Raw genomic sequence first — 25,361 nt, 5'->3', positions numbered from 1 at the left:
CATATAGCACAAACTTCAAGTGTCTTGAGCTTGTTTTGCTACCTTTGACCCACAGGTGGCCAAAGCATTCTGGATGGCAATTGGAGGAGACAGAGATGAGATTGAAGGGCTCTCCTCAGATGAAGAAAACTAAGTTCTCTGTAGCTGTTTGTAGTAGACCTGATGCAATATCCTAAAAGTTAATGCTGGACGTTTCCTTCAAACAACTCATTTTTTGCTGAAGCTGCTATTGGACTTCGTTTGCTTAGAAATTAAGTGATCCCTTGCTTATCATTGAGTAACACATTCCATAACACCTGAAACTGCATTAGATTGTGTTTGTTCTCCTGCCTGTATTCTCTGTGTGGCTATATTTTTAAGGCAGTGTGTACCATCTTTACCATAAGTAGCAAACCAGTTTATATTTTCCAAATAACCATTTTTGTTGTTTCCTTAGAGTTTTTTAAAAAAACAAATTCACCATCTGTCTTTTTTTCTATGAGGTTGTCAAATCAGTACTTGAATCTAAACTCAAGATTTGAGGCCTGGATTGGTCTCAAGTTTTTATGTAGCTTTAGAACTAATTTACTGGTTTAAAGGAACCAGACTTGTTTGAGCCAGGAAAAGAAAACTGCTGAATTGCACTCTATTGAGAGATGGTAGAGTAAAGCCACAGGATTAGTCCTGTTAACTGATTGCCATCAATGTTAAAAATGACCTAGGGAAGGGCACAGGCCTAGTGCTGGTGAATTTTATCCTAAATGCTGAGTAAAAGCCATCACCTCAACAACACTAAATTGTCACATGACATGCCTTACAGCCTTAGGCACCTGTATTTAATTGGGAGACTAGAAAGTATTAGAGCACCAGCAAGTGGGAGGAGTATTGCTTTGTAGTGGTATTCAGTGCTAGAAAAAGTATAATAGATTAACAATGAGCGTACTTGGCAAAGTATTCCTCTTCCCCTCTGCCTCATTGTAGATGCTCAGTCTGAGTGCCTCTTTTCCTCCCTGGACACTAGGAAGCAAAGATTGACTGGAGATACATTTAGAGTATAAGCATATCAGGCACCACTGAGATAATCACCATGAAGACAAGAAATCTGAAAGGAAGAAGGTTGGGGATGTGGGGTAAGAAGGTAAAGGAAAAGCCAGTTACCAGTTTAGTCTACTTTTCTCATCAAACATAAGTAACCCTCATCAGAGAGCAGATAGGGATTCAGTGAAAGGAGGTGGGACCTACCTTAAACAGTGGCCCATAAAACATGTCATTCATGCTAACTTCAGCAGAAGAGAAAAGCCACTTTAGATGATGCAACCAGCCGTCTTGCAACTATTCAGCACAAGAGCCAAGGCTTCTCTAATGCTTCTCAGGCTTGTCATGTGCAACACCCTGTATTCCCTAACCCACATGAAAATAGTCAATGTCAAGACAATCTTTTTTACTTTGAAAAGATAGAGAGCTTTTACTTTTCTGATACTTGAGCCGCAGTGTAAATTAAATTTTAGGGATTCTTGCCTATACTTTCAGTGAAACTCCATAAATGCATCCATAAAAGCTGAATTTCTGGAAGCCCTATGACAATAGGGTCTTTCGCATCCACAGAACTTGGTCTATTTTGATCCTGGGTTAGGATCAAATGAAGATGAAACAGTAGGGTGGCAGGAACACTCAAAGCCACAAGTCAAAACTGAAAATTGTGAAGCCATTATGAATAGCAACTAATGCTGCTTTGATCATAGTTGAGGCTCATCTGTAAGGGCTTGCCACCTGTGATTCCATCACAGCAAAGTGGACCTTTTTGAATGGCGGTTTCTTTGTATGGAGAGACCTTACACTGCTTCCTGCCTCTGTGTCCAGTCATTTGTGTGTTTCTCCTGGGACTGACTTTGCAGGAGCCATGGGAAAGTCTCAGACCTCCTCAGGCAAGAGTCTAAAGTGAAAGGCTGCAGGGATGGTTCTGATTCCTTATACGCAGAAGACTGTGCTGGGAAGCACTGCTCTCTCCTCAGAACCATCCTCCCAGTCAACAGTGTTGGAAATCAAACTGAAGGGGTTTGAGACAACTCTCCGCAACAGCTCTCTTGTTCTGTTCTTTTCCATCTCATCCTGTTCTATCCTCTTCTCCAAGCAGAAAGAGCTTTGAGGAAGAGATCATGGAGTTATATTCTGTTGAGTTATAGTCTTTCATGCCTCCTTGCTTCGTGGAAGGCAGAGGCTTTACCTTTGCTAAATATTTGGTCAGGTGGTAGGGAGGCATGTGGCAAAAGAGTAGAGAAGACTCATTTAAATACCCTAAAGAGCAGCATGCATTTGAATGCTCCGTAAAGCAGATTCACATGGTACATCTGGCCGTAGTTTAAAATTTAAGATCTTGACTGACTTTTTTTTTTTAAAGTGCTGGCAGCTGAAGCAAGAGACACCAGTAAGAAGTAAGAACCCAAGGCATGCAGGGAATGAGTACACCAATCCAACTTAACCACCCTGTCCTCCTGCTAACTGGGAGGGATATTTGGGGTAGGGACGGAGGGGGGTGAGAAGTCTTTAAAAGACCTGCACAAGTCGATACGATTGGCAGTATTTGATCAGGAAAGTGCCAGGACTCCCGAACAGCAGTAATTAGCCAGGATTATCAGCACAGTATGGGGAAATGAGTACAGTATGCACTTCCACTGGCACTAGTGGTCTAGCCCCTGTAACGGCCATGTGTTTCCGTGGGTTTTAACACTTGCCCCAACGTGTCAGCACGGCAAGGAGTGCTCTGAAACAGCTTAGTGCTGTAAACTTGTATCCCAGCAGTTGAAGCACTTTAAACAAAAATCTATTCATGAGTCAAACTAGCTGTTGTGGCTAGAAAATAGGATGGAATTAAATTCAGCGTTTCTTAGATTATTGAATTGTATTTTTTGAGATAACTTGTGTGGTGGTGTTTTTTTTCTGTTTTTTGGCTGCAAAATTTCTTACAGTAGAGGTTTTAGAAATAAATAAAGCAAGTGTTAGTGGAAAAGCAAAATGAAAAGCTGCTGTATCCTTTTGTTTAGGGTTTTCTTTAATGTGTAAACTAGCATTGTAAACATGGAAATGGGCTGATTAAAATGCTATTTAAATACATCTGTAACAGTTTGGAAATCAATTTTAATCTCATGTTAGTAGTTGGACATGGCTTGCAACAGGTGAACTTTCCTTAGCTCTTGGAAAACTGGCATCCTAGTGGCTCCATTGAGCTTCTGATCAGGCCCTTTAGTAGTCTACTTTACTGTTTAGGGTAAAGCTATTGGCTACCAAAAATTCCCTTTGCAATTTAAATTGGACAAGTGTACCTCCCTCCTGCTTAACCCCTAACACAGGAAGGAACATAAACACTTGACTTTAGAGGGACTACTCACATGGTTAAAGTTAGGCACGTGCTTAAGTACCCTGATGAACTGGGACCTTAAGCAGTTGTGCAGTACTGCTGTATACTGTCAAATAGCTGCTGGTTTTTGCCCAGAAATATAGTGTCTTGAAGGATCCCAAAGAAAAACCCTGAAGCTGCAATTAAAATTGAAAGTGTCAGTTACTTTGGCTCCAGTGCTACAACCTTTGCAAGTCCGTTTGTAAAGGGCGGGGTTTGGTGATAAACAGAAACCCTAACGCTAAAAAGGATTAAGGTGAACATTCCAACCCCCCTCAAACCTTTACAATCAAGAAAATTCAGGTGAGGATTTTAGCTAAGTAAACTTGAGCTTCCACAAGACACCAATAATTAGCTTTTAATATGGTGTAGCTGCTACTACCCCGTACAATATGAGAAGACACAGTATAAAGGGATAAACTTTCAGAGATCCCTCAATCAATTTCTGTGTTGCTACTTCTAGTTTAACCTACTGGTCCATGGAGGATTGGCTGGTCATATGATTCTGGCTGACTTCAGTAGAGAAATAACTGAGCAGATGGGAGTGAGGGAGGTAAAGAACAAAAGTAGAGTGTGTGTAATGTCACTTCTCACTGAAAGGACTAAGTGCACTCTAGAAAGCCAATGGTACAGAAACATCATCTCAGTATTGTTTTACCATGGATGCAGCTGTTGAACATGTTCCCAAATTCCAGAGGAGCTAGTCCATCCAAATGTAATCTCCCTATTAAAACACAAACCACATTACAGGAAAATGTTGTAAAACTCCTGGATTACCCATTACATTTTGTGAAATGAAAGCAGTGGAACTAACTTTAATCTCATCCATTCGCTTTAGTTTTATGCGATTCAAAAATGCAAGCTTTAGTACTTCCAAAAACTTGAGACTTCGCTCAGTTAGAAAAAAGTCACCATCATTTATACTGGGTATAAATGGAGATACTTGCATCTCTTGACTAGCAGTCACTCGCCTGGCTTCCATCTGAAATTGCCCCTTGCGCTTTTAATCCACAATTGGGATTTGCAGAAGTTGGTTAAAAATGGTGAGTGTGCATTACAGACCTGTTCAGTTGTCAAATACCAGTCTGCATCTATTCTAAACATAACCCAGGCCTACTGATGAGCTCAGGTTTGGCAGTATTATTATCCAGTCTTTGAAAAAAAACCCTAAAGCTATCATATGCTGATTGGCCTTTTCAGAGCAGTATGTCTGCATCTTCTTGAAATGCATCTTCTGACTTGACAGTGTTTTTACAGTTCCTAAAACGCACTTGGTAGACTTTCTAAATTGACTGTGTTCTTTATACTGGAACAGTTTGTACTTCCTTACAGTCCAGAGAGACTCTCATGCTGTTCTATGTCCCATTCAGGTTGGAATTCTGTGTAATAAGCAAAACAGTGCCTGAAGTGGTCACTAGCTTATTACAGATTGTAAAATTATCAGAAATTAAATTGCCAAAATTCCTCATGACTCAGTACCATTGTTCGTTAGCAAGTCTCCAACCCTGAGAAACCATGAGGACTACAGGAATGTGGTGTCAACATAATGATTCTAGATCAAGGTAAAAAGAAAGCATTACTCATTTTGCTTCAGCCCAAGGGGCTGAGAATTCTTAGGGGCAAAGGTGCTACTTGCAAAGAACAACAGAAGTGTATTTCAGATTTAAACTAATTATACTTGGCATTTTTGAGGCAAAAGGGACATTTCTTCCTAGCCTTGGACAGTCAGTGGTAGGTTTATGTCCTGAGCATTTATTCCTTACCCATTCTTTCTAAAGTAACTGTGGATGTTATACAGTTACAGTGGAGCATTGTTTTTTTAAATCTTACTAAGTTCTTAACCTTGCAAATGTGGCAGTGAATTCTACAGGTTGCTTAGGAAGGTAGAGGGAAGGAAATATCCTTTTATCGGTTTTATTGTCTATAGCACCTCCCCTCCTGAAGCCTTACAAAACAGAGCTTTGCTTCACGCATTGGTGAACTGCTGCCCCACAGCTAGCGGGAAGGTAGCAGCCATCTGGACAATTGCCATGGATCATGGCACTCAACTGCATGCAGGGCCAATTGTGGCCAAAAGCTCTAAACACATTAACAGGGCCCAGGTACACAGGGCCTTTTCTGAAAGATACTTCAAGTGAGATCCTTTGCTGAAGGACTGTCAGCTATGCTGAGTTGGAACCATTACTTCTAGGATATCTGTATTTACCCAGCACGTCAGGGGACCAGTTGAAACATGATTAAAAGTCCCATTGGTGACAGGACGGCACTGGTTCATAACAGGACAGGTACTATTGCTATTGTTTACACTGAAGAAGTTATTGTAGGTGTGGGAATGTCTGGCCTATACCAAGTGGAGAATCAACACACCTTTGGAAGCAGAAGCACTGCCTAGCTAGAGTCAACCTATGGTGGGGGTGGCTAATGTTCAGGGGTGGATGAGGTCAGAAATGGAACCCTAGGACGGGAAGGTGGGAAGGGTCTGGGACTTGGAGAAGGGGAAGTTGAGTTTCCTACCTGCATAGAGTTCTGCTACTGTCCTCCTTAGAACCACTTGCTCCATCTTGTCCAGCCTTCAGAGAGCACCACATTCCCTGCTACCAGGTTACACGTCCTTCCCTCAGCCCAGCTGCTACGTTTCCTGCCATAACGTCCAGAGCTGTGTTGAAGAGTCAGGGGACTCCCACAATGAGACGTGGAGAAAGACTCTCTGAACAGCATTAGCAGATGCTCTGATGGAAGAGAAGAACGTGGCTAGAATGGGATTCTTGTGGGGTACCTCCATTGTCCTTAGTACATGTAGAAGAGATTACTCTTGTTAATGTGCGACTGCATCAGTATTCCTCGTCTCTCAGTGACTAGAGGAGCTGTAGCGGTGGGACCCAACTCTTTTTGACGGTCAAGGTCACGCTATGAAAACTAACCGGAAAGGAAGTGCTTAACCTTCTGAACCACCCTCGTCTGCCTTGGGAAATTCCCTGTGGTAGAACATAACCTAAATGGGTCCTAGTAACTGACAGTGTTAAATACCCAGGGTAGACAGGGCCTGTCAGGTTTAATATTGCACCAACTGGTGGCGGTTAATCCCTAGCATGACCTGTTGACATGACATCAGTCACACCAGTCCTTGCTCTACACTGAGTGCCTAAAACTGTGTTAGTTACCATGACAAGGTCCTGACTGAACACAATGTAGCTTACACTGGGGAAACATGTTAGGGCAACCCCTGCACATACAGCTGTACACAGGTATGAGTGTTCTTTCTTGCCAGGTCTGGGAAAGGGAGCCTGTGCTGTGTACCCCTGGGGAACCGCTCCCCCAAATAGCCAGCTAGGGTTGCAGCAGAAAATGGCCTCCCCTAGAGGAGCCCTTTCTGGTGAGTAACACACCAGAGCTGCAACAGTACAGCTAGGACAAGGAAACCAGCTCAAAGCGGGCCTTGAAGCAACCGCCTGCTTGCCTTTAGAAGGCCCTCGTCGCATGTGTGGCCATGGAGGGAGACGTCCAGTGAGGATGCAGCACTGTTGGAAATGTTGCTTAGGGGAAGAGAAGCTCCCTACCAAACCTGGGGAAAGAGAGCTTCTGCACAACTGGAATGTTAAAACCAATGGTTATAACCTATTTAGTAAGGGTTAGAGGGGAGCGGCATTGTCCATTTCTGAGTCACTGGTGACTTGGAAGAAAGTGATTCTGAATGCTTAGAACTTTGATCCAAAGCAGATAAAGCACAAGATGGGGTATTAGTTGGTGTCTAGTGTGTAGGGGGGAAAAGAGATCTGAGGGATTTCAATTTGAGTGACATATGAATAAGCTGTCTCACATGGCCATTAATAAAAACACCCTTGGAATTTCTGAACATTATACAGATGACAATTTCCTAACTCAAAGTGTTAGAGCCAACACAGGGGAATTCTTTATTAAATCTTGTCCTAACAGGTAAAGAGGAATTGATCATAGAACTAAGAATTAACGGCAGGTTAGGTACAAGTGATCATGACTTGATCACATTTATAATGTGGATAAGATCCAGACCAGTAATATACACACTTGGTGCTTCAACAAGGCCAATTTCAGGAAGCTGAAAACAATTATGAACTAAATCAGGTGGGGGGAAGAATTTAAATCAGAAAAATGAGAACGATCATTTGGCATCATTTAACAACACCTTACTAGGTGCCCCAAATGCCACAATTGAGGAAGGCAGCTTTACTGGTGAAAAAATGGACCTGGTTTGAGGGGAAATGAAGGCAGCTGTAACAAATGGAAGAAAAGGGAGGTTGACAGTAATGAATATAAAGCAGAAGTTAGGAATTGTAGAAAATTCATAAGGGAAGCCAATGGACACAAAGAGAAATATATGGACAGCAGAGTTAAGGACAATAAGGAGTTTTAAATACATTTGTAACAAAAAGAATCTTGACAGTGGTATAGGCTCCTTACTAGATGGAAATGGTAAAATGATCAACAATAATACAGAAAAGGCAGCAGTGCTCAGTAACTATTTCTGGTCTGTATTTGGAGAAAAACCAAATGATATAGTCTCATTGTGAGGTGGTAACATACTTTTCATTCCAGTAGTGTCTGGAGGATGTTAAAAGACAGTTACCTTTTCCGTAATTGGTGTTCTTCGAGATGCGTTGCTCATGTCCATTACATATTAGGTGTGTGTGTTCGCCACATGCACCGGTGCCGGAAGTTCTTCCCTCTAGCAGTATCCGTAGGGGACCGGCTCTGGTGCAGTGGGACCTCGAATTTGGCCATAGACTGCCACATATTGTAGTCACAGCGGCCCAGGAGGGCTTGGTGGTTGGCCACTCTCAACTGAAGGCGAGAAGACAAATAAATTTTTCGCCCAAACAGATCCAGTCTCTTTGAGTCTTTATTCTTGGGCGTAGGCCCGGGTTGACCCTACCTCTCCCTCTGGTTATCAGCCTCAACTACAAGGGAGTTTGGGTGAGTATAGAGCTACTCATGGCCTTTATCTGGCACAAAGTATTTAAGCTCATCCCTTTTTGAGATAAGTGGCTGGGAAGAGGGGGTTTGCCATAGGGCATTAATTATTTTCAATACCCCCCTCGTGTAGGGGTAAAGCTACTCTAGCGGGTGCTTTGGAGCGAAGGCCGTAGAACATTGAGTCCGGTGGCTCCTCAAGTTCCTCTGCCTGGAGCCCCACGTTAGAGGCAACCCTCTTCAAAAGCTCCTGATGAGCCTTGGCATCACCTTGTGGAACTGGGTGAGGGGGATCCCTAATTGCTTTGTCCAGCAATGAGGACGACGAAGCCAGCGCCAAGGGATGCACCAAATCCCCTGGTGGTCCAACTGGCTGCTCCCCTAGGTCCCCATGGTCGGGGGGCTTCCCCTGTGGGGCCTCCAGCTCCGGAGAGGGCCGTGATGCTGCAGCTGATGGCCTGAGACCCTCACCACTGATTGGGCGGCCTGGGAAGGCTGGGTGAACCCCCATGGGGGATTCCAAGGGTACCACGCTGCTGGCCATTGGCCCAGAGGCCACGGGGTTGGTTGTGGTGCTGATGAAGGTGACGGTACCACAGGTGCCAGGGCCTCTCCTGCTACCAGGGCCTCCTGACGAGCACTGGAGTCGTAGGTGGAACGGACTCTGCGGAGTGACCATGACTGGCTGGCCCTCCTCACTGCGGTGCCGGCCTCTGTGCCTCAACGCCGACCTGTCCGATCAGGACGAGTTCCTCCCACAGGGCCCTGGGGAAACTTCATTGTTCGGCAGATCTGTGCTGGTAGACCAGCAATTTATGTCTCACGGTGCTTGACCTGTAACGGGATCTAGAGTGGGCCGGTCATTGATACAATCTCCCCGATAGAAGAGATTCGCGTCTTGGTGCCAGCTGCAAGTGGGCGGGTGACCAGTGACCCCATTCCGAGATGTTGGAGACCCGCTGGGTCGGTCTTGACGCTCATGCCAGGGAACGCATGCCTCCATAGGTCTGCGCCAGGTTACCGGTAAGCCGCGCCTTGAATCCAGGGTCACAGAATCATAGAATCATAGAATATCAGGGTTGGAAGGGACCTCAGGAGGTCATCTAGTCCAACCCCCTGCTCAAAGCAGGACCAATCCCCAATTAAATCATCCCAGCCAGGGCTTTGTCAAGCCTGACCTTAAAAATATCTAAGGAAGGAGATTCCACCACCTCCCTAGGTAACACATTCCACCACCCTCCTAGTGAAAAAGTTTTTCCTAATATCCAACCTAAACCTCCCCCACTGCAACTTGAGACCATTACTCCTTGTTCTGTCATCAGCTACCACTGAGAACAGTCTAGATCCATCCTCTCTGGAAGCCCCTTTCAGGTAGTTGAAAGCAGCTATCAAATCCCCCCTCATTCTTCTCTTCCGCAGACTAAACAATCCCAGTTCCCTCAGCCTCTCCTCATAAGTCATGTGTTCCAGTCTTCTAATCATTTTTGTTGCCCTCCGCTGGACTCTTTCCAATTTTTCCACATCCTTCTTGTAGTGTGGGGCCCAAAACTGGACACAGTACTCCAGATGAGGCCTCACCAATGTCGAATAGAGGGGAACGATCACGTCCTTCGATCTGCTGGCAATGCCCCTACTTATACATTCCAAAATGGCATTGGCCTTCTTGGCAACAAGGGCACACTGTTCACTCATATCCAGCTTCTCGTCCACTGTAACCCCTAGGTCCTTTTCTGAAGAACAGCTGCCGAACCATTCGGTCCCTAGTCTGTAGCGGTGCATGGGATTCTTCCGTCCTGCATGCAGGACTCTGCACTTGTCCTTGTTGAACCGCATCAGATTTCTTTTGGCCCAATCCTCTAATTTGTCTAGGGCCCTCTGTATCCTATCCCTACCCTCCAGCGTATCTACCTCTCCTCCCAGTTTAGTGTCATCTGCAAACTTGCTGAGGGTGCCATCCACGCCATCCTCTAGATCATTTATGAAGATATTGAACAAAACCGGCCCAAGGAACGACCCTTGGGGCACTCCACTTGATACCGGCTGCCAACTAGACATGGAGCCATTGATCACTACCCATTGAGCCCGACAATCTAGCCAACTTTCTATCCACCTTATAGTCCATTCATCCAGCCCATACTTCTTTAACTTGCTGGCAAGAATACTGTGTGAGACAGTGTCAAAAGCTTTGCTAAAGTCAAGGAACCACACGTCCACCGCTTTCCCTTCATCCACAGAACCAGTTATCTCGTCATAGAAGGCAATTAGTCAGGCATGACTTGCCCTTGGTGAATCCATGCTGACTGTTCCTGACCACTTTCCTCTCGTGTAAGTGCTTCAGAATTGATTCCTTGAGGACCTGCTCCATGATTTTTCCAGGGACTGAGATGAGGCTGGCTGGTCTGTAGTTCCCGGGATCCTCCTCCTTCCCTTTTTTAAAGATGGGCACTACATTAGCCTTTTTCCAGTCGTCCGGAACTTCCCCCGATTGCCATGAGTTTTCAAAGGTAATGACCAATGGCTCTGCAATCACATCCACCAACTCCTTTAGCACTCTCGGATGCAGCGCATCCGGCCCCATGGACTTGTGCTCGTCCAGCTTTTCTAAATAGTCCCGAACCACTTCTTTCTCCACAGAGGGCTGGTCACCTCCTCCCCATGCTGTGCTGCCCAGTGCAGTTGTCTGGGAGCTGACCTTGTTCGTGAATACAGAGGCAAAGAAAGCATTGAGTACATTAGCTTTTTCCACATCCTCTGTCACTAGGTTGCCTCCCTCATTCAGTAAGGGGCCCACACTTTGCTCGACTTTCTTCTTGTTGCTAACATACCTGAAGAAACCCTTCTTGTTACTCTTAACATCTCTTGCTAGCTGCAACTCCAGGTGTGATTTGGCCTTCCTGATTTCACTCCTGCATGCCCGAGCAATATTTTTATACTCTTCCCTGGTCATTTGTCCAATCTTCCACTCCTTGTAAGCTTCTTTGTGTTCAAGATCAGCAAGGATTTCACTGTTAAGCCAAGCTGGTCGCCTGCCATATTTACTATTCTTTCTACACATCGGGATGGTTTGTTCCTGTAACCTCAATAAGGCTTCTTTAAAATATAGGCAGCTCTCCTGGACTCCTTTCCCCCCTCATGTTATTCTCCCAGGGGATCCTGCCCATCTGGTCCCTGAGGGAGTCAAAGTCTGCTTTTCTGAAGTCCAGAGTCCGTATTCTGCTGCTCTCCTTTCTTCCCTGTGTCAGGATCCTGAACTCGACCATCTCATGGTCACTGCCTCCCAGGTTCCCATCCAGAGGCCGAAGAGGGTTTCTCTGAGCCTGCCTCCCAAAGTCCAAGGCACGACGGTTCGGTGCGGGTGAGCGCTGGCAGGAGCGGCGCTGCTGAGGCGGGGACACGCGGAACGGTCTGAAGTCGGGTTTACCCCTGCGCTTGGGTATTGCCGGAGCTGGTGTGGGCGGCACTGGTAGGGTCAGGATCTCCTGTGCTGCCTTCAGGGCCTCGGGCGTCAACGGGACTTCGAGCTGATGGAGGCCTTGGTCACTGTCCGGTGTGGCAGGCAGAGCCTGGGAGGCGCTCAACTGCTTGACATGAGCTGGGACCCAGCTCCCTGACGGAGGTGTTGAGCCGCCCAGTACGGCCCTCCCCTTTCCCTTACGGGAAGTGGGAGATCTTCCCCTCATGGACTTCTTGGGCTTCTTGGCCAGGGACCGGGATTGGTTCCAGCTTGTAGACAGCACCGGCAGGGCCCTCTGTACTGACGCTGCGGTGCTTGGGGCTGAGTCGGACCTCTGCTCCGGTGCTGGGGTCAGTGCCAACTCTATCAGGAGTGTCCTGAGATGGATGTCTCTCCTTTTTCATTCCGGGTTTGAACTACTTACAGATGCAACGCTTGTTGCTTATGTGTCCTTCTCTTAGGCACCTTAAACAGCTAACGTGTGGGTCGCTGATGGGCATGGGCCACTTACAACGATCTCATGGTTTAAAGTCTAGGGATCCCTAGGCTGAGTCCCATCCGGGACCAACTAACTAGAACTAATACTAAGGTAATTACTAAAACTATATACAACTATTTTTCAAATAAATGTTCGTGAGACACACTGAACTAAGCGAAAGCTAGCCGAAGCAGCAGAAGTTCCAGCACCATCACTGGTGGCAAAAAGAAACTGAGGGTGGAGGGAGCTGGTGGTGCCCCTTATACCACACCATGTGGGCGCCACTCCAAAGGTGCCAGAGCCGGTCCCCTACAGATACTGCTAAAGGAAAAACTTCCAGAACCGGTGCATGTGGCAAGCACGCACACCTAATATGGAATGGACATCAGCAAGCACTCAAAGAAGAAACAGCAGCTACTAAAGTTAGATATTTTTAAATAGGCAGCTACAGATAAATTGCATTCAAGAGTTTTGAAAGAGCTGGCTGAGGAGCATACTGGCCCATTTGATGGATAAAAGTAATAGTGTTGACATAATGTACTTAGATTTAAGTAAGGCATTTGACTTGGTACATCATGACGTTTTGATTAAAAAAACCAAAACAGCACACATTAAGTGGATTAAGAACTGGCTGATAGGTTTCTAAATGTAACTGCAAATGGGGAATCTGAATCTATTTCCAGTGGGGTCTCCCTGGGACCGCTATGCCATTTAACAGTTTTATCAGTGACCTAGAAGACAACAAAGTCATCACTGATAAAGTTGCAGAGGACACAAATATTGAGGAAGTTGTAAAAGAAGATTACAAGTCACTGATTCAGAGTGATGTGGATTGCTTAGTAAGCTGGGTGCAAGCACACAATGTGCTTTAATACGACTAAATGTAAACTTATCTTGGAACAAAAGAACGTACGCCATGCTTGCACAATGGGGGACTCCAGCAGTGGGGGTCATAGTGGATAATCAGCTAAACATGAGCTCCCAATCTGACACTGTGGCCAAAAGAGCTAATCCTGGGATGCATAAATAGGAATCTCAAGTAGAAGTAGAGAGGTGATTTTACCTCTGTATTTGGCATTGGTGCAACCACTGCTGGAATACTGCATCCAGTTCTGGTGTACACAATTCAAGAAGGATGTTGATAAATTGGAGACGTTTCAGAGAAGAGCCATGAGAATGATTAAAGGATTAGAAAACATGTCTTGTAGTGAGAGACTCAAGGAGCTCAATCTATTTGGCTTAAAGAGAAGGTTGAGGGGTGACTTGATTACAGTCTGTAAGTACCAACATGGGAACAAATATCTGATTCAATCTAGCAGAGAAAGGTATAATACAATCCAGTGGCTGGAAGTTGAAGCTAGATAAATTCAGACTGGAAATGAGGCATACATTTTTGACAGTGAGGATAATTAACCATTGGGACAATTTACCACAGGTGTGGTGGATTCTCCATCATTGACATTTTAAAATCAAAAGGTATTTTTCTAGAAGATCTGGTCGAGGAATATTTTGGGGAAGTTCTATGGCCTGTGCTATACAGGAGGTCAGACGAGATGATGACAATGGTCCTTTCTGGCCTTGGAATCCATGAAGATAGCAGGAAAAGTCCAGGGTAGGGATCCAAAACTGATTATTGAATTATGCATATTGAACAAAGCAATAGACCCACCACAATTTGAGAACTATAGATCTGCTAATCAGGAATTTTCCATCATGCTCTAGTATTGGGGCATTAAAAAATTCTGCACGCCAAGCTGTAATACAAATGCATAATTCTATAATTATACTTACAAGAAGGGTTAATTCTGGCATCACAGAGTCTGAGTAGGGAGACAGCACACTCAAAAAGCATTGTTAATCAAGTAGAGTAACTTTGAGCCAAAAAGCCTATTTCTATGAACTTGTCTAATTGCCCTCCTAGTGTGTCATAGAATTGAGCAGTACACTTCTTCCTCCCCCTCCTCCCCCGCCCGTGATAAGGGGTTTAAGGAAGAATGCTTTTTCCACTCCACTTTCCAACGATGTGGTAATGAACTGGCTTCGTCCAGATTTTCACTAGGTTTGCCAAAAGCGAAGGTAATGTAGTAAATCAATTTCAGTTCTCTTAGCAGTCACCTTAGTTTATAATTCTTGATTTTCTTGTACTTCAGTATCACAAACTAGTCATTGCAGTAAAATTAGAGATATAAACAAAATACATGTTCAGTGATAAATGAAAGATATAATGAAGCAATTACATATTGCAAATGTATTATCCAAAAAGTTTGAAATGTCATTCCTCTTAAGCTTTAATTTAAGCAAATGTTGCATAACAAATGACTGATACCTACTGGCAGGAAACCCTTCTTGTAAGTATAATTATAGAATTATGCATTTGTATTACAGCTTGGCGTGCAGAATTTTTTTTAATGCCCCAATACTAGAGCATGATGGAAAATTCCTGATTAGCAGATCTATAGTTCTCAAATTGTGGTGGGTCTATTGCTTTGTTCAATATGCATAATTCAATAATCAGTTTTGGATCCCTACCCTGGACTTTTCCTGCATAACTTGCAAAACAATGATCTTTCTTATTTGCAATCCCATATTTAAACACACAACCTGGGACATTTTCAGTAGCTGAAAATATTGTTGGTTCTGCATTGTTAACTGTGATTTCTAGAATTGCAGCTGTGTTCCAGCTCAATCCTCATGTCGAAGCCTTGGTCTACACTAGGAATTGAGGTCGAATTTAGCAGCGTTAAATCGATTTAACCCTGCACCCGTCCACATGACGAAGCCCTTTTTTCGACTTAAAGGGCTCTTAAAATCTATTTCCTTACTCCACCCCCGACAAGGTGATTAGCACTGAAAGCGGCCTTGCCGGGTCGAATTTGGGGTACTGTGGACACAATTAGATGGCATTGGCCTCCGGGAGCTATCCTGGAGTGCTCCATTGTGACTGCTCTAAACAGCACCCTCAACTCAGATGCACTGGCCAGGTAGACAGGAAAAGGCCCGCTTACTTTTGAATTTCAATTTCCTGTTTGGCCAGCGTGGCAAGCTGCAGGTGACCATGCAGAGCTCATCAGCAGAGGTGACCATGATGGAGTCCCAGAATTGCAAAAGAGCTCCAGCATGGACTGAACGGGAGGTACGGGATCTGATCGCTGTATGGGGAGAGGAATCCGTGCTATCAGAATTATGTTACAGTTTTTGAAATGCCAAAACATTTGTCAAAATCTCCCAGGGCATGAAGGACAGAGGCCATAACAGGGACCCGAAGCAGTGCCGCTTGAAACGTAAGGAGCTGAGGCAAGCCTACCAGAAAACCAGAGAGGCGAACAGCCGCTCCGGGTCAGAGCCCAAAACATGCCGCTTCTATGATGAGCTGCATGCCATTTTAAGGGGTTCAGCCACCACTACCCCAGCTGTGTTGTTTGACTCCTTCAATGGAGATGCAGGCAACACGGAAACAGGTTTTGGGGACGAGGAAGATGATGATGATGAGGTTGTAGATAGCTCACAGCAAGCAAGGGGAGAAACCAGTTTTCCTGACAGCCAGGAACTGTTTCTCACCCTGGACCTGGAGCCAGTACCCCCCCGAATCCACCCAGGGCTGCCTCCCGGACCCGCCAGGCGGAGAAGGGACCTCTGGTGAGTGTACCTTTTAAAATACTATACATGGTTTAAAAGCAAGCATGTTTAATGATTAATTTGCCCTGGCATTCGTGGCTCTCCTGGATGCACTCCCAAAGCCTTTGCAAAAGGTTTCTGGGGAGGGCAGCCTTATTCCATCCTACATGGTAGGACACTTTACCACTCCAGGCCAGTAGCACGTACTCGGGAATCATTGTAGAACAAAGCATTGCATTGTATGTTTGCTGGCGTTCAAACAACATCTGTTCTTTCTCTCTCTGTGTTATCCTCAGGTGAGTGATATCATTCATGGTCACCTGGTTGAAATAGGGTGCTTTTCTTAAGGGGACATTCAGAGGTGCCTGTTCCCGCTGGGCTGTTTGCCTGTAGCTGAACAGAAATGTTCCCTGCTGTTAGCCACGGGGAGGGGGGAGGGATGAGAGCTAGCCACACGCTAGGGGGAGGCAAAATGTGACCTTGGAACGAAAGCACGTGCTATGTATATAATGTTAACAGCAAGGTTTACCGTGAAGGAGTGTACCCATTGTTCTATAAAATGTGTCTTTTTAAATACCACTGTCCCTTTTTTTTCCCCTCCACCACCTGCATGTGTTTCAAGGATCACAGGATCTTCTCCTTCCCAGAGGCTAGTGAAGATTAGAAGGCGAAAAAAACGCGATGAAATGTTCTCTGAGCTCATGCTGTCCTCCCACACTGACAGAGCACAGACGAATGCGTGGAGGCACACAATATCAGAGTGCAGGAAAGCAATAAATGAATGTGAGGACAGGTGGCAGGCTGAAGAGAGTAAGTGGCGGGCTGAAGAGAGGGCTGAGCTGAAAGGTGGCGGCAGCGTGATGAGAGGAGGCAGGATTCAATGCTGAGGTTGCTGGAGGATCAAACTAATATGCTCCAGCATATGGTTGAGCGGCAGGAAAGGCAGCTGGAGCACAGACCGCCGCTACAGTCCCTGTGTAACCAACCGCCCTCCTCCCCAAGTTCCATAGCCTCCTCACCCAGACGCCCAAGAATGTGGTGCGGGGGCCTCTGGCCACCTAGTCACTCCACCCCAGAGGATTGCCCAAGCAACGGAAGGCTGGCATTCAATAAGTTTTAAACTTTTAAAGCACTCTCTGGCCTTGTCCTTCCTTCCTCCACCACCCCTCCTGGTGCTTCTCTCCTCCACCACCCCTCCTGGGGTACCTTGGTAGTTATCCCCCTATTTGTGTAATGAATTAATAAAGAATGCATGAATGTGAAGCAACAATGACTTTATTGCCTCTGCAAGCGGTGATCAAAGGGAGGAGGGGAGGGTGGTTAGCTTACAGGGAAGTAGAGTGAACCAAGGGGTGGGGGGTTTCATCAAGGAGAAACAAACAGAACTTTCACACTGTAGCCTGGCCACTCATGAAACTGGTTTTCAAAGCTTCTCTGATGCGCACCGCGCCCTCCTGTGCTCTTCTAACCGCCCTGGTGTCTGGCTGTGCATAACCAGCGGCCCAGGCGATTTGCCTCAACCTCCCACCCCACCATAAACGTCTCCCCCTTACACTCACAGATATTGTGGAGCACACAGCAAGCAGTAATAACAGTGGGAATATTGGTTTCGCTGAGGTCTAACCAAGTCAGTAAACTGCACCAGCGCGCTTTTAAACGTCCAAATGCACATTCTACCACCATTCTGCACTTGCTCAGCCTGTAGTTGAACAGCTCCTGACTACTGTCCAGGCTGCCTGTGTATGGCTTCATGAGCCATGGCATTAAGGGGTAGGCTGGGTCCCCAAGGATAACTATGGGCATTTCAACATCCCCAACGGTTATTTTCTGGTTTGGGAATAAAGTCCCTTCCTGCAGCTTTTGAAACAGACCAGAGTTCCTGAAGACGCAAGCATCATGTACCTTTCCCGGCCATCCCATGTTGATGTTGGTGAAACGCCCCTTGTGATCCACCAGTGCTTGCAGCACTATTGAAAAGTACCCCTTGCGATTTATGTACTCATCGGCTTGGTGCTCTGGTGCCAAGATAGGGATATGGGTTCCGTCTATGGCCCCACGACAGTTAGGGAATCTCATTGCAGCAAAGCCATCCACTGTGACCTGCACATTTCCCAGGGTCACTACCCTTGATATCAGATGATCTTTGATTGTGTTGGCTACTTGCATCACAGCAGCCCCCACAGTAGATTTGCCCACTCCAAATTGATTCCCGACTGACCAGTAGCTGTCTGGCGTTGCAAGCTTCCACAGGGCTATTGCCACTCGCTTCTCAACTGTGAGGGCTGCTCTCATCTTGGTATTCTTGCACCTCAGGGCAGGTGAAAGCAAGTCACAAAGTTCCAGAAAGGGCCCTCACGCATGCAAAAGTTTCGCAGCCACTGGGAATCGTCCCAGATCTGCAACACTATACGGTCCCACCAGTCTGTACTCGTTTCCCGAGCCCAGAATCGGCGTTCCACCACATGAACCTGCCCCCTTAGCACCATGATGCCCACATTGCCAGGGCCCGTGCTTTGAGAGACGTCTGTGTCCATGTCCTCAGCACTCTCGTCACCATGCTGATGTCGCCTACTTGCCTGGTTTCGCTTTGCCAGGTTCTGGTGCTGCATATACTGCTGGATAATGTGTGTGGAGTTTAATGTGCTCCTAATTGCCAAAGTGATCTGAGCGGGCTCCATGCTTGCCATGGTATGGCGTCTGCACAGAAAAAAGGCGCGGAATGATTGTCTGCCGTTGCTCTGACAGAGGGAGGGGCGATTGACAACATGGCTTACAGGGTTGGCTTACAGGGAATTAAAATCAACAAAGGGGGTGGCTTTGCGAGAAACAGAATGGCCCCCTGAAGGATAGAACTCAAAACCTCAAGGATAGAACTCAAAACTGGGTTTAGCAGGCCGTTGATTTCACGGAGGGAGGGAGGAGAAAATGAATACAAAACAAATCTGGTCTATTTCTTGTTTTGATCCACTTCATCTATTTTTATAGATCTTGCTGGCAGCAGACTGTGGAGTACGACCGCTAGCCATCATCATCTCCTGGGTGTTCGGCAGAAGACGGTGCAGTATGACTGCTGGCCATCTTCTTCTGCTGGCTGCAGATTAAAAGACAGTGCACTGCCAGTAGGACTGAATCACTATGAAACAAAACTTAAAAGGGAAATGACTTGGCTGAGTCACTCCCATGTTTGCCCAGGCACCCCGATCTCATCGAGGTCGGTTAAAAGAGCACCCTGGACTACGTCGATGACAGCTACCAGTCATACTGCACTGTCTGCTGCCAAAAGGCAATAAACTGTTGCTGTGTAGCAATGCAGTACCGCGTCTGCCAGCACCCAGGAGACATACGGTGACTGTTAGCTGAGCGGGCTCCATGCTTGCTGTGGTATGGTGTCTGCACAGGTAACTCAAGAAAAAAGGCGCAAAATGATTGTCTGCCCTTGCTTTCATGGCGGGAGGGAGGAAAGGGGGGCATGACAATATGTACCCAGAACCACCAGCGACAATGTTTTAACCCCATCAGGCACTGGGATTTCTACCCAGAATTCAAATGGGCGGCAGAGACTGTGGGAACTGTGGGATAGCTACCCACAGTGCAATGCTCCGGAAGTAGATGGTTGCCTCGGTACTGTGGACACACTCCGCCGACTACATGCACTTAGAGCATTTGTGTGGGGACACACACAATCGACTGTATAAAAACGCTTTCTACAAAACCGACTTCTTTAAATTCGACTTAATTTCGTAGTGTAGACATACCCTAAGTACAATGACATCTACTTGCTAAAGAGCCTTGTTTTCAAATTAAAGTTTATTAAAATGACAAAAATAGAAGTTTCACATATGAAAGAAGAGGGCATACATGGTACAGGCCTTTAGTAACAACAGGTGAATAATGCTTAAGCTAAAGCACATAGGCAGCTGAACCATTCATTAACATACAATCTCAGGGTAAGAAAATCTAAATACTAATGCAAACGTGCTCATAGGCAGCTACAAAAAGGGGGAATAATTCCCTCCAGAAACAAAGAGATGGGCCTCCTCCCGCCTCAAGATGGAACAGGCTGCAATGGTGCAGATTGGTCTAGTAGTCACAGATGGGAGGAAGCAGAAGATTAACCAAAATATTTATGAGTAATGCTTTCTTTCATTATTTTTAAAGTCTCATTTTGTTGTAAAATAATCAAACTAGAAGACCTGAAGAGCGCAGTGCAATGGCCCATCTGTGTATGGCATTTATTGCTAAAAGACAAAAGAACAGCCACCCAAACAAGGGCTTCTGCAACATAAACTGAAGTAAATGGAACAAAAGTCAATGTTTTGTTTAATTTGCAAGGGTCTGCTGATCATTTCTTGGACAGATGTCTAGCTGCTCTCACATCAGTAACATCCTAATTATTAACAATCATCAGAGAGGAGCATATGAGAAACCTCAGATCTTTAATAGGAACCCTTGAAGCGCTCTGTTAAAAATTAAATATTTGATTCATCTGAATATTCAAAGAAAGTAGATAAATATAAAAACATGTATAAGAATATACTGAATTCCTTAACCATACAGCTCAATCAACTACTATATAGTGACTAATAATTTCTCATTCTAGCTTAGACCAGTTTATTCTTGATATTCTATTCCTTCTACCTACCCAGTGCCTCAGAGTACCAGGAAAGCTCACACTGAGACATTTTATTGTGTTGTTGAAGTCCTCCGCAGAGCTATGCTCTACCTCCTAGTGCTTCTTCCAGTTAGTAACTGGAATGAGATATGGACGTCTACACTAGCTGCTTCAGACTCAGCTATGAAAATCTGTCACCCTAGAGTGTCTCTGTACTGTTCCAAGTATACTTCCCTCTAAGAGGAGAGAAAACTGGTCGAATAGAAATTATTTCTTTAAGGTCACCCATCCATCATCATTCCTTGACTAAATGTTTGTAGCAAGAGCCTTGAGGAAAGTTGGAGATGCTTCCAATTCCTCCTGCTTTGCACACACACATACTTTATAGCTGTTGATTAAATCAAAGGTATAGCACTGGATTTTAGTCTAAGACAAGCTAAACACAAAATACACACTGCAATTCAGTCCAATACATTAATAAAAAAAATTCACCACAGTCATTAAAATCACAAGGCGATCTGTAACGTCTGCCAGCAGCCGTGCCCTTGTGTATGGCAACGCCAATTAAAAAAGAGTCAAAGTTCCTGCTAATGACTCTGTGCTTGTAACAAAAATGTATGAAATCCTGGTAAACTAGCCAAGACTACAGCTAAATGAGAGGATATTCCAGTACACATATGTAATCTAAGCTAAGGCATGGTCGACTGCATACATTTGTGCTACATATCAAAGCTACCATAATAAAGTTTTAGAAAATAAGTAAAAAACAAAACAACCCACACATGCACCTCTGGAGCAATGCTGAGTACAATAAGCTACGCTCAAGTGCTACCTTTCAGTAGTGTCACCCACAAATGGCATGATTAAGACACATTAAGTACGTTTCAAACCTGATGGGGAACAAGGTTTTATCTGTACAACATCCACTTGAAACTGTGCAACACAAAACCCTTGGATCACAATGTTTCTCTCCTCCCCTAGTCTCTTCAGCTGTTTAAATGGCACAGTACTCTCTACTTGAACTTAAAAGGTGACTTTAAAACCATAAAGCTATTATGAATTAGTGAGAAGGCGAAGAAAGGAAGTTAATATTCAAGTTAAGATAACTTTTTTCCTCATTTTTCTCTAACTGTGTTGACTGAGAGACTTATGTTTTCTAGTTGAATTCATTTTACAGGAATGATGATGTTGCTAACCACAGTTTACTATCATGATCTGCATACTGCTTTCTGTGCTAAATATTAATAAAGGTTAGCAGGTTTTAACCCTCTGCCAAATAAAACAGATACCTGCTTTGCCAAATAAGTCCACATGAAAATCAGATTTGGAGAATGAGATTCTCTCTGTGAACTTCATATAAAAAAAGACAAATCGGCCCCCTCCCCTAGCTGCTACCCTGCTAACTCAGTTTGGAATCTTAAAGTCAAACTGGATTCTTTCTGTTTTACACCATCACTAGTCATAAAGATTCAACAATCAGAAATTTAAGATGTCATTTTTGTTGCTAAGGCACCAGAAAGAATAGAGGCCAGCTTCCTCCATGATTATGTAAGGAGGTAAAACAGGGCTTGTGCAGTGAAATAAGCAGATCCGACTACAGATGCTCAGGGAAGAAACCTGAGGCTGTTTTTACATAGCAATTTTTTTTTTAACCATAACATCAATTCAAAACAGCTCTGTAACAAGTTCCAGAATAGATCTTTCCATGCAATTATGTCAAAAGCCCATATCTGCAAGTAAAGAAGCCAACATATAACAAATCAATCCACGATAGTCAGACCTATTCTTTTTAAATGGCTTGCGAATACCATATTACTCAGACCCCTCTCCATGCATGAATCACAGGCATTCATAGTTAAACAAATTCAGATGCACTGCAGAAATACTGAATGACAGAAACCTCCAGTACTCTGATTCAAGCACTGATGCTCCACGAGAGCTCTAGTCAAAGCTGTAGGGGAAGATTCTTCAGTGGGAGCATCAGTCCCTCTGCAAATCTGCTCTGGAATTCTCGAACACAAGCATGAATTACACACTAGAGGTCATTCCTCACGTTTGATGGAAAGTCGTCCTCCAAGACATCCCTTTATTTGCTAGGAGAAAACAATACTGGCAAGGAACCTCCTGAAGGGCATTTTGAGTGTGAAACTGACAGCATAGTCACTCTCCTGCACGTAGGGACAGAAAGCTTGTGTAGCAGGGTAAATCTAGGAGAATTTGTCCGGTATGCGTACTAAAGAAAGTTCCCTTGTAGCCTCCCTTGGTGATGCCTCCAAATACAAAAATGTGATTTTGTAAACCAATTATTTTGGCCAGTACATAAATGGGTACCAAGGGAATAAGTATGTAATAAAAGCCTTAGTACATAGACAGACCAGACACATGCAGACACCTGAAATGCATCTGTGAAATGGTATCAAAAGCTCCCTGCCCAGTTATGAGACTTAGGCCGTGATTCTGCAAATGCGCACACACAAGACCAGTCACATGGAGTTCAAAGGAACTACTCACATGTCTAAAAGTTAATTGTGTGCATAAGTGCTTGCAGGATTGAGGGTTGTTTTTTTTTTTTTAATCACAAAGCACTGCAAAGAGCATTCTATACTTTCCAGAGTCAGACGTAGATTTGTAATTCACTTTCTACATCAGATTTCCATAGGAAATTCTGAATGTGGTAGGCTTTTTTCCCTGACATTTTGGCACAAACATGTATGATATTTAACAGGAACAAAACAAAACAGATGATCGAGTGGCAAAGAAGTAGTTATGAAATGTGTATGGCAAATTTTAGCTTGTAACAAGCAGTGTGTGTTTGTTTGTTTTTTTCCAGTTGTGGAAGTTATTTCTGCTTGCCATGACAGTCATTACTGGGAACAACTACCATTATAACTGTCAAGTGAGGATATTTAAAAAAAACAAAAAACAGAAGTATTTTATAATACACGTAAAAAACACGCTCTCCCCTTATACTTTCTTCTAACAGGCAACAAAACACCTTGACCATAGGTTTTAACAACAGAGAGTATTTCTGTATCTGAGATATTATAGCTAAATTTGTAGAGTGGCATGTGATGGCACTGTATGCTCTAAATCAGGTTACTCCCATGTGCTCTTTCTGAATGTGGCAGCAAGGACGGGGTAGCTCTCCTCTCTAGGGCCCACCACTAAGCCCATAACATTTAAAAAGTGTAAGATACCATTCAACATATCGAGAGGATACAATACAGAAGTTCATGTAATTAATGCAAATGGACTACCTAGCAAGGAAGGCTTAACTCATCCAGATGTGGCAAGAGCTCATTGCAATGAGTTACAAACACTTTTCTGAGAGCTGCCCTAGCCAATCAATATCACTGCAGTGACATTAAAACAAACCTTAACATTGGTCTTTTGCTTCACGTAAATCCAGTCTCCAAGATTACGGTGATATTAACTATGCATCTCACGCACAAAGCCAGGCCTGCCTCATTGTCCGCTGTCTGACAAGGGAAAAACACTCTCTCTGGGGGACTCCTCAGTGCTTTTTTGGAGGGATCTCTTTTGTGAGTGTGTTGTTTTTATTTAACACCTCTGCCCCTCTGCTGTGGTTGGCCCATTCAGAAAGGGCAGACCCATGCCTGTCAGGCTGTCGGAGAGCAACGCAGAAGCGGGGCTTAGCAGCAACGTTCAATGGTATCTGCTTTACAGAGATGCTACGTTGCATTGGGCTGAAGTTCAGTAACACAAAGAGAAAAACCTCCCCCAACCCAGCGAGCACCTAATGAAAGCAGCTTCCCCATGCTTGGAGCTGTACATAGCAGAGGCAACATAGGCACTACAAGGATTTAAATGCAGAATGTTTGCTTCACTCCACTAAAACGGAAGTCCGTGTTCTTAGCATGAAAAACATCAGCTTCAAATTCTTACTCCAATAGCCCATAATATGTGCTAACAGTTTCAGGGAAGTGGCTTAAAATGAGCACTTCATTTAAAAACAACCTCTTGTTTTTGCAATTGATGTTTTTTCTGATCATGTGAATACTATGGAGAATTTATTTATTATGCTTTTTGCGAAGGGTTAAACTGATTCCATTTTCCAGAGTCCTTGTTTTGCCCCCCAAGGAGATGTTTCCTTAAGATACACTGGAACAACGAATGCTTGGAGAACCCATTTGTGTAAGGACCTTGTCTAGCCATTGCAAAGGGCCATTAAGATGCAGTTCAATCCAGCAGGGGGTACTGGTCACAGTCTGCCGCCTAGAAGAATGAAAAAAAGAACAGAACAGAAATGTGACTTATAGAACTTTAAAAATATGAAGAGATTTTACAGCTACTAAAACATTCTTTCCTGCTTAGACAATAGCCCTGCATGTTACCCCAAAGGAATGTCTTTCTTCTCTACAACAACATGTTTTGTGCATATGCTGCCAAATTGTTTTTACAAAAAAATTAAAAACCCCAAAAACCCTTTCCCCCTTCCATATGCTTTATGATCATGGCAGGAGATAATTGCAATAGCATCTACTTACTACTTAAAGATTTCTGAAAGGAGGCAACATTTGATCCTCTAGATAGAAAGGAAGGCTACTGTCTAAATGCCTTTCACAGACCTTGTCTCTCATAATTAGATTGGATCGAACACTTCACTGTGTGTGTAATTTAAAAATAAAAATAAAAATCAGGACACTCTCTCAACCAAAGAATTGGGTTTTAGCAGCTGGTTAAAGTTCAGATATGGCAGAATTTTTGAAAGATGTATGGGGATCTCACCCCGTCATCCAGATGACATCTACACCCACTCTGAAGGTGTGGCTTGGTCTGCAGAGAGGGTTCAGACCCATGCATTGGATATCTGCATTTCCCACCCTTCCCCACTCCACAGGCTCAGAGTCCCTGTAGGTGC

The 25,361-nt window shown here is 44.5% G+C and overlaps 2 protein-coding genes across 3 annotated transcripts in view; one reads left to right on the top strand and one right to left on the bottom strand.

Annotated features, from left to right (window-relative positions):
* The window catches only part of AAGAB (alpha and gamma adaptin binding protein), a 28,976-nt gene extending 25,886 nt beyond the window's left edge, over nucleotides 1–3,090 (top strand). For both annotated transcript variants that reach the window (XM_037911742.2, XM_037911743.2), the window contains one exon: nucleotides 56–3,090. In XM_037911742.2, the coding sequence (XP_037767670.1) occupies nucleotides 56–133 (78 nt within the window). In that variant the 3' untranslated portion in view covers nucleotides 134–3,090. The remainder of the gene's footprint in view (nucleotides 1–55) is intronic.
* A 16,565-nt stretch (nucleotides 3,091–19,655) lies between these two features.
* The window catches only part of SMAD3 (SMAD family member 3), a 104,934-nt gene continuing 99,228 nt past the window's right edge, over nucleotides 19,656–25,361 (bottom strand). Inside the window, exon 9 of the mRNA XM_007059496.4 lies at nucleotides 19,656–24,715. Within this exon, the coding sequence (XP_007059558.1) occupies nucleotides 24,592–24,715 (124 nt within the window). The 3' untranslated portion in view covers nucleotides 19,656–24,591. The remainder of the gene's footprint in view (nucleotides 24,716–25,361) is intronic.

This window comes from Chelonia mydas, chromosome 10, assembly GCF_015237465.2.
Source record: "Chelonia mydas isolate rCheMyd1 chromosome 10, rCheMyd1.pri.v2, whole genome shotgun sequence".
In the NCBI taxonomy this organism is placed as follows: Eukaryota; Metazoa; Chordata; order Testudines; family Cheloniidae; genus Chelonia; species Chelonia mydas.
Note: the sequence above shows the minus strand (reverse complement) of the source record. Positions and strands in the feature narration are given on the sequence as shown.